The 18,981-nt window shown below is 46.8% G+C and overlaps 3 protein-coding genes across 7 annotated transcripts; 1 reads left to right on the top strand and 2 right to left on the bottom strand.

Annotated features, from left to right (window-relative positions):
- Positions 1-262: 262 nt before the first annotated feature.
- Positions 263-4,000, top strand: LOC128889020 (SET and MYND domain-containing protein 4-like). Of its 2 annotated transcripts, none has more exons than XM_054146303.1 (9): positions 263-782; positions 1,083-1,230; positions 1,307-1,428; positions 1,528-1,735; positions 1,809-1,930; positions 2,007-2,417; positions 2,489-2,690; positions 2,751-2,966; positions 3,487-4,000. In XM_054146303.1, the coding sequence occupies exons 1-9, from the start codon at positions 422-424 to the stop codon at positions 3,842-3,844; spliced, it is 2,148 nt and encodes a 715-aa protein (XP_054002278.1). In that variant the 5' UTR covers positions 263-421; the 3' UTR covers positions 3,845-4,000. The 2 variants fall into 2 exon arrangements, with proteins under 2 accessions (XP_054002278.1, XP_054002279.1); XM_054146304.1 differs by having other exon boundaries at positions 269-782; positions 1,531-1,735.
- A 137-nt stretch (positions 4,001-4,137) lies between these two features.
- Positions 4,138-12,546, bottom strand: LOC128889040 (Y-box-binding protein 1). 2 transcript variants are annotated; one of them, XM_054146339.1, is made up of 7 exons: positions 12,405-12,546; positions 10,957-11,020; positions 9,268-9,301; positions 8,915-9,176; positions 8,489-8,799; positions 7,385-7,447; positions 4,138-7,057 (listed from the first exon to the last, which is right to left on the bottom strand). In XM_054146339.1, the coding sequence occupies exons 1-7, from the start codon at positions 12,463-12,465 to the stop codon at positions 7,013-7,015; spliced, it is 840 nt and encodes a 279-aa protein (XP_054002314.1). In that variant the 5' UTR covers positions 12,466-12,546; the 3' UTR covers positions 4,138-7,012. The 2 variants fall into 2 exon arrangements, with proteins under 2 accessions (XP_054002314.1, XP_054002315.1); XM_054146340.1 differs by lacking the exon at positions 7,385-7,447.
- A 540-nt stretch (positions 12,547-13,086) lies between these two features.
- On the bottom strand, positions 13,087-18,962 carry LOC128889013 (nuclear pore complex protein DDB_G0274915-like). 3 transcript variants are annotated; one of them, XM_054146283.1, is made up of 6 exons: positions 18,254-18,962; positions 17,840-18,133; positions 17,166-17,746; positions 16,571-17,083; positions 14,173-16,476; positions 13,087-14,103 (listed from the first exon to the last, which is right to left on the bottom strand). In XM_054146283.1, the coding sequence occupies exons 1-6, from the start codon at positions 18,640-18,642 to the stop codon at positions 13,943-13,945; spliced, it is 4,242 nt and encodes a 1,413-aa protein (XP_054002258.1). In that variant the 5' UTR covers positions 18,643-18,962; the 3' UTR covers positions 13,087-13,942. The 3 variants fall into 3 exon arrangements, with proteins under 3 accessions (XP_054002258.1, XP_054002259.1, XP_054002257.1); XM_054146284.1 differs by having other exon boundaries at positions 17,840-18,496; positions 18,691-18,961; XM_054146282.1 differs by having other exon boundaries at positions 17,840-18,962.
- Between the last annotated feature and the right edge of the window lie 19 nt (positions 18,963-18,981).

Raw genomic sequence — 18,981 nt, 5'->3', positions numbered from 1 at the left:
GAGCTACGCGCTAATACCAATATACCGTCGAGACTACGCGTTCGATAGGTTTGCGATCGACGAAGACACGGCGCAACGTGGATTTTCGAGTCGATAACTCGGTTCTCGTTCTCCGTACCGTATACCGGTACGAGCCGTGATCGAGTCTCGCGAGAAGAGGCGCGCTAGGTCGCGCGCGGGAATTCTTTGACGAAAATAACGGCGTGACGCGAGCCGCGTCTAAAATTATTCGACCGTTCGCGAAGGGCTGGCGACGCGGGTCGAGGAGGAACGCGCAGATGTCTCGTCCATTCCCGTCGGTACCGAACACGGTACAACGTCGGCCGTTACTTTCGCGAGTTTGGTTCGTGGGTAATCGCGTTCGCGTTAAGAGTCGCAGTTCGCGGTTCGTCGTGCTTCGAGTAGCCGACCTGGGGAAGGCATGGAATGTTCCGAGGAACGTTACAGAACGCTGTGCTCGTTGGAGACGGTGCGATCCGGAAAGAAGGGATTTTTCCGTGACTTTAGCGAGCACGTATCAAGCGTCGCCGGCGAGGCCTGGATCGCGAAAGTGTTCGGTCGCCTGACCGACGACGAGAGTCGAATTCGGGCGTTGTTTACGGACCAGAAGATCAAAACCGCGGTACTCGATACTTTGAGCAGAACGAAAACTCTGTACAGAGCCAAAGACGCGAACGCGTCCAAGGCGCGTAGACTCGAGGGATTCGTGGCAGCGGCCGCGGCCGACCGAGAGAAAGCACTCTTGCTTTTCAGTCAAGCCGTGCTTCGCGCCCCGGTCCCAGGTATCCGTTGCCGTGTAACGATCTATATATATATATAGCGATATACAGGGTGTCCCAAAAGTCGGGGAGCAGCCGGAAATGGGAGGTAGCTGAGATTGTTGTTCAGAATCGTCTCAGCTACACCCCATTTCCGGCTCCTCCCCGACTTTTGGGACACCCTGTATATCTACCCACAGCTCTCGAACCTCTCTTCGTCTTACATACGCGTAATACCAACGATCCTATGCGATCGGTTACTATTTAATATACGCGACAAGGACGAGCGCGTCCAACGTTGAGTCGAGTCCGCTTCTGTTCCAGAGAAATGCGAGAAATCTGTCGATGCAGGGCTCGCGCTGCCGCTCGCGTTGCTCGGCCGAGCCGAAACATTTCTTGCCAGCAACGAGCACGTCCTTGCCCTGGAAGACTTGGCTCTGCTCGAGGAGATCGAGCTTCCGGAGCAGCTACGGTGAGTTTTACTTGCGCGTCTCTTGTTCAACCAATCAAACGAAACGATCCTCTTCGAGCGATCCGCTCTCTTTCAGGAAGGAGCTTGCAAGGAAAAAGGAGGAGTGCGAGAGATTCTTGCGGGCAAACGAAAAGAGTCTGATTACCGTTAAGGAACACTCGCAACGAGAAAAAGTTGCTCGCGTCCCCGAGACGAAACGTACGTGTATGTTTCGCTAATTTCGCGCGTTGAAATATAATTAATGTCAATAATAAATAATAAATAAATGATAAATGAAGCGAATCGATTTGGTCGCAGCAGCGCCGGGTAGTTTGACGGGAGGCGAAAATCCGCTACTTCCGGGCGCGTCGGCTCTGTTGGAAATCGAAGAAACCGCTCGAGCGGGGAAGCGAGCGATCGCGGCGAAAGAGATCGGTCCAGGCGACACGCTGGTGATCGAGCCACCGCTCGCTGCTTGCTTGCTACCAGAATATTTTGGCACTCACTGTCACCACTGTTTCTCGAGGTGAGAGATCGCGCCGTAGCACAGCCTCTGGGTAGCAACGGGTAGCAACCACGCGGAATTTTCTTGGTTCCAGATTGAGAAATCCGATAGGATGTCCGGACTGTAGCAGCGTCGCGTTCTGCGGCAGAGCGTGCAGAGACACGGCGCTCGCAACCTATCACCGATACGAGTGCAAGATCCTGGCGCTGGCGATAGGTAACGAGAGAAAGCTTCCGTCCTCGAATCTCTTACGAACGGAACGAGTGCGAAAAACGATCGATTCTTTCAATAGGTTCGGGGATGAGCGCTTTGAGCATGCTCGCGTTGCGAATGGTCACCGGTAACGGTCCGAGCAAGTGCGCCGAGATTTACGAATCGCTGAGACGTGGAAATCGCGAGTCCGAAGGTGCCGCGAAGTCGTCGTTGAACGATCGAGCAGAGACCGAGCCGTGGACGAAGCCGAGCAGATCGGCGAAACGACGAATTAGGAAGAAAAAGTTGCGCGACTCGAGATACCGGGACCGGGAGGCAACCGAAATCGAGGAACAACGCGAGAGCCGCGTCGATTTGCGTGCGTACGACCTGGTGAGCCACGAGAACGAACGAACGCCGACGGACTTGTTCGAGCGATCATTGATGGCGGCGTTCTTACTCAAGTGTCTGCAGAGAGTCGAGTTTTTCGAGAAACCCGCGAAAGACGATGGTACGAGCCGTGGCAAATCTATCCGGCGATCGAGAGTTGGCTCGATCGATTCCGTTTGCATTTGCTTTCAGCTCCCCCGGGCGAACGAGAGATCGGGGTGGCCGTGTTGTTGCTCAAGCATCTACAGTTGCTGCAGTTCAACGCTCACGAGGTGTTCGAGACTCGACTCGGGCCGGAACACCGGTTCCGTGGCAGCCGACCGATCTACCTCGGGGTGGCCATTTATCCCACGGTCGCTCGATTCAATCACGACTGCTACCCGGCGGTAACCAGGTAAACACACGGACGCACGCTTGGCTCGACAGTCGACTACTTTCCCGTTGGTTCGCGCAGGTACTTTGTCGGTCGATGCATCGTGATTCGAGCTATTCGCAGCCTGAAGCCCGGGGAAGTGGTCGCCGAGAATTATGGGCCGATATTCACCAAGAGAAACTTGGACGAACGCCGGCGAACTCTGGCCGGAAGATACTGGTTTCGCTGCGAGTGCACGGCATGTCGAGAGGATTGGCCTAGTTTCGAAACATTGACCAACGATCGCGTCAAGTTAAGGTGAGCGAAAATCTGATTTCTCCGGACGATCGACAAATACCGATTTAGCGAGCTACCGCGGGGAGAGCGGCAAGCTTGCGCGGACCTCGGCACCGGATACATCGAATGACGTCGAGAAAATCCCGCGCGTAAAACTACTCGCGCTAATCGCGAAACGCGATAAGCGAAGGCTACTAGGGGTTATCGGGCTACGGTTTTTAAAGCGCAGACTGGCCGAGATTCCGTGCTCGTGGTACGAACTTTACGCGATTTTTCGCGATAATTTCTACCTCGATCCAGAGTATTTCCGTCTCTGAATCGTGACGCCGGCGCCGCGCGGATCTTTTCGCGACTTTGTACGTTTCGCACGCGAAAATGAGAAGCCGGTCGAGATTCACCGGTTGTTCTCGAAGAGCGACGACCCGAAAAATACCACGAGTGGCGATCGACGCAAAGATCTATTCGAAATAAAACGAGAAAGAAACTCGACAGAGCAAATTGAAAAAGTTTGACGAGAGCGGTTTCTCATTCTGTGTCGCAGATGTCCGACGGAAGGATGCGAGAAGCTTCATAGGCTACCGCGGGACCCGAGCCGAGCCGTCGAATGCTCCAGCTGTCGGCGAAAAGTCGATCTGTTCGAATCGGTCCAAGGTTTGCGCGCTTGCGAGGATCTCTACGGTCGCGGATTCGCGGCAATGGACGAGGAGCAACCCGAGAGGGCCTTGGAGGCGTTCTTCGAGGTGGCGAGAATGTTTCACAGAATCGCGGTGCCTCCCCACAAGGACACGCACTTGGCCGAGATAGCGGCGAGCGCGTGCATGGCCAACGCTGGCAACGTTTGGCGTCAGATTCCTCTATCGAACCCGAATCGAACACAAACGCGTACCTCCTCCTCGTGAAATAACAAATATTCGCGACCTTTAGTCGAAATTGCGAATACGTAAGATAAATACCAACGTACTGTTTGTAAAGAAAGAAATAAATCGATCGAGCCTCCTCTTGACGTCCTATAATACACATATGTACACGTATACTCGCATTTCGTGTTCCATCTCTGAATCCAAGGAATCTCGCATTTCGTGTTCCATCTCTGTTTCTTCGCTGCGACACCTTGCAAAATTACATTTCCACGATTTTCACGTTGAAAATCCAAAGGAAGGGACGGTCGGGTATAAACGACACGTACTCGATGCTCGGTTCGTCGATTTTGCGATTTTTTTGGCATTTATTTTTTATAATGCACATGTTTCGTGAAAAAATTAAATTCCATATATGAAATTAGCTTTTTCAAAGTTTCGCTTACCGTATAAAATTCACTGGGTTAAAGGGTTTGGGATTCGAGGAAAAGGGACAAGGATGAAGGTGGGTTCGTAGGGTAGGCAGCCAGTCGATGGACGACGCCTCGGATCCGCCTCAATGACGCGGCGTGACGCGACGCGATGCGCTCGCCGAGGTCTCTCTCTCCTCCAAGAGGAGAGATCGACGCGTATCTTCGATTCGTACCGCATTCACTCCCAATCGTTTTCCGACCTATCCCGTAGTCCAAGACGATATTACACAGCGATCTTTTCGAGAAAAAAACTGAGTCGAACCTAATTGACTGTCGAAAAGTGGGAGTACACGTAGCGTCGTGTCGCGTCTCGTACCTGTTCTCCGAATCGCGCGACGATCCCTGGAAGAATCGCGTACCGATTCCCCGGGGATCGCGTTGGAGAAATTCGAAGCAGGATGGCGCGACGTCGATCGTCAAAATTGGACGATCGAGGAGCTCGACCGCGAAGCGACAAGGCCGCCTCGCGTATATCGAGCAACTTCCTATCCGAGCTCGATCGTCGTTCAACCGTAAGCGGTTTCGCCGTTGCGACGCACGCGTCCGAGTTTTCAGTCGCGATAGCGACGAGCAATGGCGATTACGATCGCGCGAGACTACGCAAACGCGAACACCGCGTTACATGTATTGCGCGAGTACGTTTTAGTCCGCTTGATTCCTCTTGTTCGCATAATTTCTTTGCTTCTATTTCTTGTTACTCCGATATTCACTTTCAACACATGCATTGTTCTTTTTTCGCATTCAATTACAATGTTCGCCTCGTAAGCGTTTACTTTCTTTCTTCGTTTTACTCTTTTCTTCGCCGTCGACGACTCTTTTTCAATTTTCTTCTCGCGTTCTTCTACTTTGTACTTCGTGGGAGGTCACGGTCGCGATAGTTTTACGAGAAACGGAATAGCGCGCGAAAAAAAAAAGACCAAAATCGACAGTTTACGTTGACGAACAACGTATATCTCTTCCATGGAAATCTTCGCTCTTTCGAGCACAATTTTCAATCTACCGCAAAGCAACGCGACCCGCGCCATGTATTCTCCCACTCGGCACGACACTCACGCGCACACTCTCTTCAGTTTCCGTGGTAGATACTCGTACCATTGCACGTTTCGAACCCTGTCGCGCCAACGAGAGTAGAACGACCAAGATGCTAGTCTTTACGACGATCGCGACGACGATAACGAACGACATTGATAACGACGACGAACAACGATAACGTTAACTAAGAAAAATAAACAAACGAGATCCAGCGTGCGTTTGAGCTAAAAAAGAAAATTAAGCAACTCGTCGGAACAAGTTGCTTTCGAAATTTCTGAAAAGAAAAATGTGTATTTTATTCTCCGACGATAGAACTACAAACTAAAATTTAAAAAAGTAATTACGTTTTCATGCAAAATGATATAAATCTCTCTCTTTTTTTTTCTCTCTCTCTCTCTCTCTCTTTCTCTCTCTCGCACACACTCTGTCGCTCCATCGATAAACCGCAAGGTTGTATCGATCGAGTCGCACCAAAAGGGTTGCGATGTCAGACAATCGATTGCGATACGTTCGGATTGTTTGCATCTCGGACCCACCAGGGGCACCGATTGCATCGTTACAATGGCCGATCGTAAAAGTAATCGCCGGTTCGCAAAACGAAAGAACGAAGAATTTTTTGGCGAAACCGTCTGCAATAAAACGTCTCGCTTGCTCGCGACTCGTCGCCAACGAGCAACGTTGTCGCGATCGAAGGCGGAGGACGAAGCGGGACCGAGCAAAGCGAAAACGACACGACGGATCTTCAATTTTTCAAACGTCATGAAAATCGAATCCCGCGTTCCGAAAAACGGAACAAATGCAATTGCCGTACGTTTACAGATTACGCGTACGGACTTAAGAAAACAGCTCCGCGCGCGGATATCGCGCTAAACTCAAAGACATATACGTAAAACGATCAAATGGGTTTGATTGAAAAGAAATTAAAACATATGAAACAATGAATACGAAAAACAAGAACAAAATTACCACTTTCGTCCATTCGAGTTCGTATCGTATCCCATCTCCGTGCTTCGATCATCTTGTCTTTTATTCGCGATTTCGTCCGTTTCACTGATCAAGACTTACCCTATCGTCTACACAGAATTGGTCGTCGTCGCGTTCGTGACTTTTCTCGTCTTTCGTCGTTCCCGCCGTTCCACGGATATCCTTACGCGGCTGCCGCTGCCGCTGACGCTACCGCTACCGCTACCGCTACCGCACACTGTTCCAACTTGAAACAAATTCAACGAAACTCGCCAACGTTTATTCCACATACTCGCGCCCGCGTGTTTCCGTTTCTACCGTACCGTATCGCTTGCGTTCTGCGACCAGCGGCTGCGCGCGTTCGAATCTTTCGACAACGGCGTCCAACGTGCCCGGTTGCGAGCCAAGATACATCGTCGTCGACGCGTCGAACACAAAACTGTATCTTTGCTCGCAGTCGTTCCGTTACAGTTTTGCGCGTATCCTCCTCGACGAATCAAAATTCCTGACGCGCGCTCACGCGCACGACCACTCTCTTTGTTCGTTTCCTGAGGAGAGTGTGAAGTGTGATGTTCATTTGCTGGTATATTTTTCCATTTTTTTTTAAGACTTTTTTTCAGATTTTTTCATTTCTTTTGTTATGTTGTTGCCATTGCTGCTGTTGTTGCTTCGGTGTATAACGGGTGTTGGTGTTACATATTAAGAGGAGTGGTTGCGTCGTAATGGTACCATTGACTCTTGGTTAAGCGTTGCTTTCGGTGGTGGTGTTCTGGACCGGCTGACTCTCCTGCAAAACACGCAAACCTCGTCAATCGTGTTTCTCCGACACGTTTCGTACAAAAAGTGTGTATTATATATATTTTTCTTTTACTATAGAGAAACAAGTCTCGCACAACAGAATAAGAAATAGATAGCAAACAACAATTAACGTATCGTATGCCCCGAGAGAAAAATATTAAAGTAAACGACAGAGATACCGGAAAGACTAGCGAGTCTAAAAATGTAATCGTGGACGAAAGGAGCATGCCGTACGTTTGAAATGAAAGTACGAAAGGAAAGGGATGTGGATGGGGGTACGGGTAAGAGAGAAGAAAGAAAAATAAAGCCACGTTACCTGTGGAGCAGGGGCAGCGGCAGGTGCATCCTTATCTTTAGGTGCATCCGACTTCTGCTCCGACTGAAAAGAGCACAAAAAGATACGTGCAATAGTGTGTGCCAAGCGCTACGTTACTTTACGAACGCTCGTTAACGGATCGAACACGCGATTGCCGCGGCAATCGTCTAACATTGCGGTTAATCGAAGGGCGAAAGCGTGCAGACCGTGTGCGCGATCCATCCACGAGAAGGCGAATACATATTTACAAATATCCCATATACGAGGAAAAGCCATGGATTCGGAGAAGGAGCGGTAACGACAAGAGTCTGTCTCCTATTAGTCTCTTCCAATACACTTTTAAAACTCGCGGATCGAGCATGGATAGAGTAGGATTAGAAATAGGGTTCGCTACCTTGACAAGCCTATCGGAAGCGTCTTCGGGGAATGTCTTGGAGATCGGGACTCGTGGACGTGGGGAAATGGGTAGAGGATTAGGTTTGTTGACCGCGTATCGATGATTTGCCCTGCTGATCCCTTCCTGGCTACTGGTTGGTCTTGGTGGCCGTGTTACTCGTCGTTTGTATCGGGGACGTTGTAAATCGTTGATCGTTAACGCGGCTCCAACTTCTTCGACGTCGGTCATCTAAATTTGCGAGCAATTCGTCGCGGATTGATGTAAAGTACGTAAAAGAGGCTCCGTCGTGAATCGAGGAACGAAAGGAGATCGATAGATAGATAGGAATAGCGAGTAAGAAACCATGAAACCTCGTCGCGTCGCATCGTCTAGCAAAAGAGTCGAGTTTCGTATGATACCACGTGAATCCTACAGCGTTGGTGAAAATACCTTTTACCAGAGACGCTACCATGCAAAATGCAGAATCACTGAGTTGCTAGAGAGGGATCGAGAGACTAGGCTCACAGGAGTTCTACGAGCGTCGTACGTAAAGATTCATCGAACGGATAAAGATATTTCTCAAATGAATGTACGTTATGTTGTTTGACAAGAAAAGTGTCTGTCGTAGCGTAATTCTCGACTCGACAAACAGAAATTCAAAAGATCGCCAAGGATCAAAAGAAAAGCCTTTACATATACGAAATGATAAAACAAACGAGTTTACGGACCGTGGGTTGTCCGTCCTGGCTTCGAGGGCGACGAGGAGGTCCGGCGCCTCTTCCTCCGCGAAAGTTGCGTCGGAAGTAACGACGAGAAGGTCCACCGCGTCCACGAGCGCCTCCACCGCGTTGAACTCCTCCGACGCTTCCCTCGCCTCCCTGTTCGCCGATCTCACCAGAGTTGTCGCCTTGTTGCTGCGCCGACGGCCCAGACCGTCGCGATCCACGATAATATCCGTCGTACTGCCGTCGAACTCTGTAACGTCGCTGCTGACCGCCGCCTTCTCCGACGTTTGCGTCGTCCACGGTCTTACCCTCGCCTGCGAACATGCCTTCGGCTCGTTTACACGCTCCAAAACGAATCATCGGACGGACACTCGTTAAACGCGTAAGAAATAAGGGAGAGAAGGAATGAAGAGAGAAAATTGTACTAACCAGCTTCGTAACCCTCTTGTCCTTCTCGAGGTCTGCGTTGAGGTCGACCGTTCCCACGTTTCTGGTTGATGTACCAATGAACTCCGCGGTATCCGCGTCGCTTGTCGGCAGCGTAAGGCGAACCCTTTACCGCCTCCCCGGAAGGACCGGTAACGTTGGCCGCTTCGTGACCCTTCTCGCCTATCACCACGTCGAACTCGACCACTTCTCCGTCACCGACGCTACGAACGGCCTTCCTTGGGTTGTTCTTCACGATAGCAGACTACAAGGACACATGGATTTCGATTAATCGATCGTGTATGGGGCATCCGCACCCACGTTTACATACAAATATCTATAAATTATATACTCACTTGGTGGACAAACACATCCTCCTTGGTGTCATTTCTGAAACAAACAAACAAAGTTTTTAATCGATGGCATTCCGAACGAGCATCCCTCCATCCCATCTCCCTCTCCGCACACACAAGTTTTATTACGAGTATAGATTACGTATCCGATTACTTAATCGTTGAACGGTGTACGTTCCGCGTGTCTCTCCAATAACCTATCTCCCTTTAATTTTCTGTCGGAACGGAAGAGCCCAATTCCCGTAAATGGATCGCAACAGAATTTCCAAAATTGTCGTTCACTTCGAGGTTTCCATTCCGCGAGCGCGATAAGCGTCGTTTATTCGGCCTAGCGAATTCTGGGATTCACGCGAATGCAATTGCAGCCGTGAGGCTGCAAAGCAAATCACGGAGTTGAAAGGTCGTCGAACCTAGCCTTCTGTCGCAGGAAGAGAGAAACGTGCGCTCAACGACTGCTACCCTCCCCGCCACGCGCCACACCACCTTCCCACCGGCCACCGATCGCAACCTAATTTTCCTACCACCGATTCAGCCAAATTAACAACTCTTCCGATCAAACTTTACATTGTTTATCGATTACCTTCGATTTTTTTTTTCTTTTCTTTTTTTTTTTAAATACTTCGATACTCTACGAATTTACAGCTAGAACGAAAATAGAAAAATAGCGCAATTAACGAAATCGTATTGTTTATTCCTTTTTTTTAGAGACGCGAAATTAAATATCTAGGTATTCATACGATTCAATTTGTCATCGTTAATGGCTATGCATCGACAACCTTGCCGCTGGAACAATGCAAGATACAGTTTGCAACGTTAAATTTAACCGTTGCTTAATTTATCGAGTTATATAAAATAAAGACAAAACAACGATAATTTATGTTACGTTCCCGTCGAGTAAAGCAAAAGCTAATATTAAAAGTAATAATTTTTCAAATTCTGTCGTGTCCACGTGTTAACGCGAGCAAAGTTACAAAGAAAAAATTGCTGCTAATGTTGTAACACACGAGTAAATACCATGATATTTACACGTGAATCGTTTGGAAATAGCCGTGTTTCGACCAAACCGTGTACCCGATACACGTCCACTCGTATTTATCGCGATAATTTACACGAGATACGCGTGTCACGTGTACATAATCGTACGTGTGTACATAATCCAGTAAACACCGATCATTTCTCCGTCTTTCGATATGTACGAATATTCGTTACATTTGAAAGTCGAAACGCAATTAAAACGTTAATACCGTACAGGCCACGCGATCGAAGATGAATAAGACGATCGATCAAAAAGACAAAATTTTGTCGAGTCTCGTCGGTATCGAGATACTAATCGACGAAGCGTGCAAAGTCGCGGCGTCGCGTTGCTCGAAAACGAATGCTTTGGCGAACAGCCAAACGCATAGATCGAGAGATTGCTAGAAATAGCCAAGGATCGAGGATCGAGGATCGAGAAACGAGCTAGTTATACGACACGATGTGTATACCGAACGGTCCTACGCGGGCGAAAATTTGGAAAACGTATAAACCGACTATTACTTGGAAAAGCGTCGTTATTGCTCGATGTCGCAATGGCGATGCCAGAGACGAAGGAATTCCGAGATGTTAAGAATTTCGAGAATCGCGACTAGAGAAACGGACGCGTCACGGAATGGAAGAATGATGGATAACAATGGAGAAACGATTGTTACTAACCTGTTGATGAATCCGTATCCACTCTTCACGTTGAACCACTTCACAGTCCCGGTCACTTTGTTAGCTGAAACCCAACAAAAGCGAAACAAGTCCAATTAGTTATGTATGTACCGAGTACCGGGTACCGGGTAACGTTCCGTTACGCTGTGCGCAGACCGCGATTAAGTTTCTCTCTCTCTCCCTCTCTCGCTGACTCGCTCGCACGCTTCACCGAGTCACAACACTGCAAAATTCTAACACCAAAATTCTAACGATAATAATCAATGGTAACGCCCCCCGAAACATTTACCACCGGACGAACGAAACACAATTTCACCGGGCCGAAATGGACAGGAATTACTCGGTCGAAAATATTTCGCGAAAGCATGTCCAGCAATGGCGTGTCAAACAACACGACTAGAGCGGTATTCGAAACAAATTTTTTGCTCCCATTCTAACGGTGGAAACTGTTCGTATTTACTTAGGACGAAACATCGAAACCGAAAGCGATCGGTATCGCGTATGTTTACATCGCGGACACGGCCGACGACATTCGCGAGGTAAACGATACTTTCCGGATTATAAAGGTTCGTTAACGGTTTACACGGTAATTCCTTCGAACGTTGAGATTCGAATGACGCCGATGGAAATTCGCCGCGTAAAACGCTAGGTATGTGTGCATACACGTACGATTTAAGGAGAAAACTCCGGTTCACACCGACTCATTCTCAGTCCAGGATGAGTCGGAAAATATATCGATCGGAAAATATATCGTTGAGTAAATAATAAAGCATTGCAAACCGAGTAACGATAAGCTACGTTTTTGGTTTGCTTGGTAACGAAACGGTAACGAAGCCTGACGGAGAAATGTTGAAAATAATCAAATTCCGAAAGTTACGTAACGATATCGTTCGGTTGGAAGTTGCTGCGAACAATGTTTGGAGAAGACGAAAAGAATATGTATTTGGGGGAAAAAGAGCGGTGTATGTATGGATTCCGAGATGCAACCGCAACGCTCGTTATTCGTACTTTTCTGCGTATTTTGGATGAGCGATGCACTTAAATCGCGGAAGAAGAATAAAGCGTTACGAATCCGGGCTTCTCGAAAATGTTTGTACGAGCAACTCGAAGCGCGCTCGAGAAAGCCGAGAAAAGAATGGACGTAATGGGGTAGTAGAGAACGACGGTGAAAAGGGACTCAGTCGTCTCGTGTGCGCGAAATTCCAAACGAGCTGGAAAAACCGTGGAAGTGATACGTAGTACACCGTACACCGTACACAGTACACCGTACACGCCGATCGTGTGCCACATGGCTCAACGTCTGCTGCTCATAGACGCCATTGATCGCACACGCTGACCATCCCGCAGAGACAACCCCGCCGCTCTATCTATCCGCTCCATTTTTTCGCGACCGAGAACACGCACGCATACGATATCAGCCGTAAATCGTAAATACACGGTTCACTCACCGATGACCAGCTTCTGCTGGACAGCCTTTGGTTGTTCGGGCTGTTTTTCCGGGTCAGCCATGGTGGTGGTGTTAAGGTGTTAAGACACGCCGCTGCCGAACCTAGATGTTCCCGTCTTTCTGGTCGTGGTGTTGGTTCCCTTCTAATGTTCCCAACATGGCTGCGCTTCCAGGCGACCGTGCAAACATCCTTCCCGTCTAACGAGCTCTCCGATAGGCCGGCTCGTAAACTAGCTCGTTCGTTCGACCAATCCCGCGTTGAGTTTCACGGAACACGTGTGACGTAACTCACGCGTTACTTCCTCGCTCGCTCGCACGCGCGCGCAATCGTCCTTAAGAATATCGGCAGTCGATACGATAGACACCTCGTACTTATCATTCGCAGCTATGTACGCGCATCCTCGACTAAGTGAGCCGAATTGTACCATCCGCCGATAAATAATTTAAACGAAAGCGCGTCAAGGTTTTTGTCACCTCGCCTTACGTATACTCGATACGAAACGCATGCATCTGCGCAATTTTTGGTAATCATGCGTTACGCGTCTTGCAACGGAACACGCGTTCGTACAAACAAATCGTAACCCTGGCCATGGAAAAATACAGGTCGTTCGATTAAAATGTCAAGGAAAAAAGGTTGAGAACAAACGCTAAGCATACGACATAGAACTCGAAAACTGCCGGCGTTCATATTTATCGCTTTTTTTTTTTTAATTTTTATTTTCAAACTTTACAATATCTCGGGAGTACACCTGTCTGGTTGTAACGTAGAAAAAAATAATTGTGTATTTTTACAATGTGCTCTGGCCAACCGCACGCTTTCGTCCGTCTGTTTGTATCACGTTACTTTAACTCGCTCCGGAAATACAAGGTAAAGGTGTCTACTTTTTAATATCGAACACCTGCTCTATGAAAAAGTAAAAGGTAACGGTTCGTTGATATCGATATCAATTTAAAATAACAAGCGATACTTGGACCGACCTAAGATATCGAAACGCTGACAAACCACGAGGAAATACAAACTCGTTCGATCGTATTCTCCTTCGGTTTTTCTACTATTTGCTTTATTATTATTTAATGAACGTTAAATTAAAGAACTGATATATCGTGAGCGCGTACGTATGTATATAAGTTCAACATGGATGCTTGATTTTCGATGATACAACGGTCACACGTTTTCGCGGGGCTTTTTTTCACACTTTTTCTTTTCTTCGTTGTTATAGTTTAATTTGAGCAGAGTTTAGAACGACAGAAGATACAAATCTGCTTCGACGATTTAATATGTACAAAATGAATACATTTAACGATAGCGAAAATTGTATTTTAAAACGTTAACCAGTACTTGGCTGAAAAGGTGCACCGGTTTCAAATTATAATACCCAACGCGTCGTTTCTCTTATCCATAAATTTGCTTTGTATTGAAAATCGATGCGAACATTCGCCGTTGATCGTGACGTTACCGCGAAATCGAATGTCGAGTTGATGTAGCGTTTGGATGAAAAAGATTCTACGAGCGGAAGTTGACGAAATTTACATTCTCCATCATCTCGGTTTTCTGGTCCGTACGCTCCTGGATCTTGGCGCGATTGAACCGCTCCCGATGCTGAACATACCAGGTGTCGATGCGTTAAAGGTTGGCGCATTCGTTGTCCCGAAGTTGATGGACGGTGTTGTCGACGGAGCGGAGAAATTAAATCCTGTAACTGTTTTCAAACGCATAAAATTAGTAACGTTAGTGCAATGTGGTACTAGTAATAGTATAGTCTCGTAACCTGGTTTCGAAGTTGCACCGGTGAACTGGAAGGGTGCAGATGCAGAAGTGACGGGTTTGTTGTTTGCGTTGTTGTTGTTGTTGTTGTTGTTGTTGCTGCTGCCGCCGCTGCCGCTATTGTTGCTTGCAAATGAAAACGTGGTAATATTTTGTTGCGGTGGATTTTGATTCGCTCCAAAGGTAAAGATGCCAGTGTTATTGTTGTTGGTGGTATTCGCATTATTCGTTCCAAAGGCAGGAGCATTCGAGTTTGGAGCACCAAAGGCTGAAGATTGAACACTAAACGGTGAAGCCTTGGCGCCGGTAAACGTAACGTTTGTCGTGTTTTGTTCACTAAAGGTATTCGAGGTAGGAGAATTAAAAGCCCCGCTGCTCGAAGCTCCAAAAACGGAAGTCGACGAAGTGTTATCGGTACCAAAGACGACAGTCCTGGCCCCAAACGTCCGCGATGGAGAGTTTTGCGACATTGCGTTGCTTCGGGTTCGAAAACCGGACGATACGGTAGTTTGCGTGTCGAAAGTGGGAACGGTCGCGTTACTGGAAACACTTGTGGAACCGAAAACTGGTGCAGTCGTGTTGTTTGAAACGTTCACACCACCGAACGTGGCTGCCGTGGTTACTTGTGATCCAAACAATGGCGCAGCGTTGCTTCCAAATACTCCCGAAGTACTTTTGAAATTTGTAGCTGGCGATTTTGTTTGCCCGAAAATATTACCCGTCGCGTTAAACGCGGACGTCGAGTTTACATTCGAGAACAGATTATTATTATTATTATTATTATTAGTATTATTATCATTATTACCACTCGTTCCGGTTACTTCCGACGCGGATGTGTTCACGGTAGAGGAAAAAATTGGCACGGAAGCTGTGCTCATTAGTCCCGAAGAAGAACCACTGGTGGTATTCGAGAAAGCCGACGTTGAATTCGCGGATGTTAATTCTGAGCTAGTTACACCACCGGTGGAACCGAAAATAGTCGTGGTAGTAGTTTTCGGAGCACCGATCGCACTCAAATTCGAAGCAATATTGAAAACTGGCTGACTGTTTTTTGTTCCAAAGATTGACGCGATCGACGTGGTGGACGCGTTACCAAATATCGAACTAGAGTTCGAATTGAACTGTCGAGTATTGTTAACCGACGAACTGTCAAACGTCGAAGTCGAGATATTGTTATTGTTGTTTCCGGTAACGAATGTACTTGTGCCCGATGTTCCGGTTGATAAATTGGTCGCAGTGGATACAGTACTACCGAAAGAAAATACAGGTTTGTTGTTGGACGCTGACGAAGTAGTTGCACCAAAAGTGAATGCCGAAGGTGATCCAAACGTAGTCGGTATAGTAACTTTTGCGTTCGAGTTTAACGCGTTGGTGGTCACGATATTCGACTCGGTGTTATTTTTCGTGGATACGCAATTCGCAGGTGTTGTCGAATTACCGAATAAAAATGTTTCGGGTTTCGATGTTGGCGCGTTGCTACCGATATTTCCAAAGGTAAACAACGAAGCTGATGTAGTCGGTGTGGCGGTGGTCGTTACTGCCGACAGTCCGCTTGAAACGGTACTCGTGATACTTTTGAAAGACATTGCGCTCGTGGTAGTTTCCGTACTTTGCTCTTTGATTCGTACATCAGCCGGTGCGATCGACGTTGGCGCGTTCGGAGGCGTCGAAACGAACGTTATACTTCCAGGCGTTACATTCGAAGTCATTTTCACAGCATCATCATGTGATATCGTGTTATTTCGATTAATTTCGTTGTTCTTATCGAGCACACCACGAGTCGTAGGAATGGCCAGAGGTTTCGACATGGTATCGCCAACGTTTCCAAACAAACTCGCCGGGATAGTAGTTGTAGACGTGGCAAGCAAGCCTGTAGCGGACGTGGAAAGTTGGTTATTCGGATTCGGAGCAACGGCACCAAACGTAAATGTTCCAGACGACGTCGACGAAGCTTCCGTCCCTATAGATACCGCAGACTTGTCAAAGCCAAAGTTTGCTACAGTTGATTTGGAAACAGACGAGTTTTCGGCTTTTGTTTCGGAATCGATAGTAACCGGAACTGTCAGATTCGATGACGTTTGTTTAGTCGTAGTCGGTAAACTGAAAGATACATGTTTCGGAGATTTTGAATGAGATTCGCTCGTGCCAGGACTAAGTGCTACGGCTGACGTCGAAATTGGTGTTGTGTTAACGTTTGTTGTAGTCGTCGAAGAATTAAGGGTCGCACACGTTACGGGACACGCGACGGATTTAACCGCATTTACTTCTTCTGCTTGAATAACGACATCCGGATTAATTTTACTGGATGCTGAAAATATGAAAAAGTTGTTAAGAGTCGTTGAGAGAGAAAGAGAGAAATAATTTTCTGTTCGCGATTCGACGATTACTTCAATAGCATTTACCTTTGCCGGATATAGCGTCAAACATGCTCTGCAGCCTCGCCTTCATGCTGGTTTGCCTCATATCCGCTATATCCTCCATCTTTATCTCCTCTACGTCGTCCGTAGTAAATTTCGCCCTAATGTTACCTTGCTCTTCGACCAACATTCTTAACTTTTCGTTTCTTTCCGGTTCTGCTCTCATAAATAATTTGTTTGTTAATTTCGCTGATTCCATGGACTCCGTGGATTGATTTTTTTCTTTATAGACGTTCGTATGCTTCGCATCGACATCTTTGCCATGCGAGTTAGTTTCTAAACTTTTCGTACTCGTCTTAAGAATCCCCTTTAACGGTGAATGCTCGGGAACCTTATCGCGGAGGTTACACGCATCCGAGTTCTTGTTTTCTATTATATCATGATTACGATATTTTACATGTTGTGTTTCTGGTAATGTTGGCATATTAGTATTTTGTACGCACTCCAAAGATTTGAAATGCTTTTCGAAATCTGGCGTTCCACTTCGCGAAAGGTCTCCTAAAATAAACATACAGAATTCGAAATCTTGATCGAAACTTAATTTTACGCGTAACTTAATAGTAACACGTGATATACTTACCGGCTTTCCTTTTAACACCAGACGCAACGTGTTTGCTGGAACTGAATGAATTTAAGACATCGTAACAAGATGGTGTTTTAGTTCGTTTCGTGGGTCTAATCGTTGTACTTTGCGGTGATGTATCTTCCTCCGATTTTGAAGAATCTTCTCTGCTTCTTTTCTGTTTCGTTTCATCTTGCGTCTCGTATTCATTTATAACGATACCACCTGTTCGTTGCTTTTTCGCTAAATCGAAAGTAACATCTTCTCGCGACGCGTGTCTCTTTAACGATATATCTCTTAGAGTTTGGACGACGCTAAGAGAAGAGCAACTGCCATCCGTACCGCACAAGTCCGATAAAAGTTTCTGTTTTCCTGGTGGAGAATATCGAACGGCGTCCAGAGGAACCACTCTGACGATCATCGGTGTTTTAGTTTTCACAACTTTCGCATTTATCAATGGAATCGAACTAGCTTGAAGATTAACTTTGGGAAACTGTCCTACACCGTACCGTGACTGATGAGTTAATTTGTTATTGGCTTCTGCTGCATATTTCGTTAAGCGAGTTGTAAGCCCAGGAGAGGTTACGTCGTTGTATACTCTGAAATTAAATTAGAAATAGATGTAGTAGAAATGGAGTCATACGCCTTCTTATTATGAAACAAATTCTTTAAACCTGGGCAACCATTCTTACCTTGGATCTATATTGTATCTAGTTGACATCGTTAAAGGTCCAGATGCTGGTCGAACAGTTTCTATAGGACTGGATTTTGGATGAACTTTTGGACCGATGCTGGTTCCCCATGGCGATCCTTCCGAAGTGAAACGCATCGTATTTTCACCTTGCGACAAACTATGATTCGGCGAATAAGCGGAAGACATTCTCTTTGATGGAGTTTGATCCAACGATAACGATTCATTGGCTTTGTTTCCAAATTCATCTTTGTTCCGTGGAAATGTCGGCGTCGATGAGTGTTTGTCGAAGACACTGCGATCGTACGACGAATAATCTGAATTATGGTAGACTTTATTCTCGGAGCCGATGTTCTCGGCATCAGAATTTTGTGGGGTTTTTATAATCGGACTAAGCCGAGAAATCGAACCAAACTTTGAAGAGTTTCTTCTAGTTGGAAATGGGTCGCTGCTAAGTTGATAATGCGATCCACGACGTCTCTCCATCCTCGTCTGGGTTAGGTACAGTTCCCGAAAACGACGATTTCCACTTTCCCAAAGAGTACGAGTGTACCGACAAATGTGGTCAACGATACTCTCGAAGTTTGCACGAACTTCAAGAGAGATGCGTTTGCAATAATCGAATAGAAGGAATGCGTGCGGCGAGAATAAGCTGTCGCTGGTGATTAAAGAATAGCACGCATAAATAGTCAGAAACAGCGAAATCGTAAGAAGGAGAATCGGTCCCCAAACGTTGTAAAGGAACACACACCCGCTCAACACACTTACTAACGCGACAACACCCCGGTTTCCTAAATCCCACATATTATTTCAAACAAATAACCTCTCCATGTTTGAAAAGAGCACACTCACCGAATCACCGGAACCTTGCTGCATTCAGATCAACGACATTATCGACGTAGCAACTACTACGTAGTACTAAGCATTGTCTTTCTCTTTCTATTCGTATTACGATTTACGACCGTTTGCCCGGAACTTGTTTAAAAATATTTCGCTAAAAATTTTACATTTTCACGATAATTAAAACATGTCAAACAAATTCCTTCGAAATTTTTTCAAACATTTACCAAGGCCTATTCTTTTGCTATCGAGAATGGAAACAGCCAGAAACAGAAACGGTATATCGAATGCCAATGGCATTCA

This window comes from Hylaeus anthracinus, unplaced genomic scaffold, assembly GCF_026225885.1.
Source record: "Hylaeus anthracinus isolate JK02 unplaced genomic scaffold, UHH_iyHylAnth1.0_haploid 11994, whole genome shotgun sequence".
Taxonomy (NCBI): Eukaryota; Metazoa; Arthropoda; class Insecta; order Hymenoptera; family Colletidae; genus Hylaeus; species Hylaeus anthracinus.
Note: the sequence above shows the minus strand (reverse complement) of the source record. Positions and strands in the feature narration are given on the sequence as shown.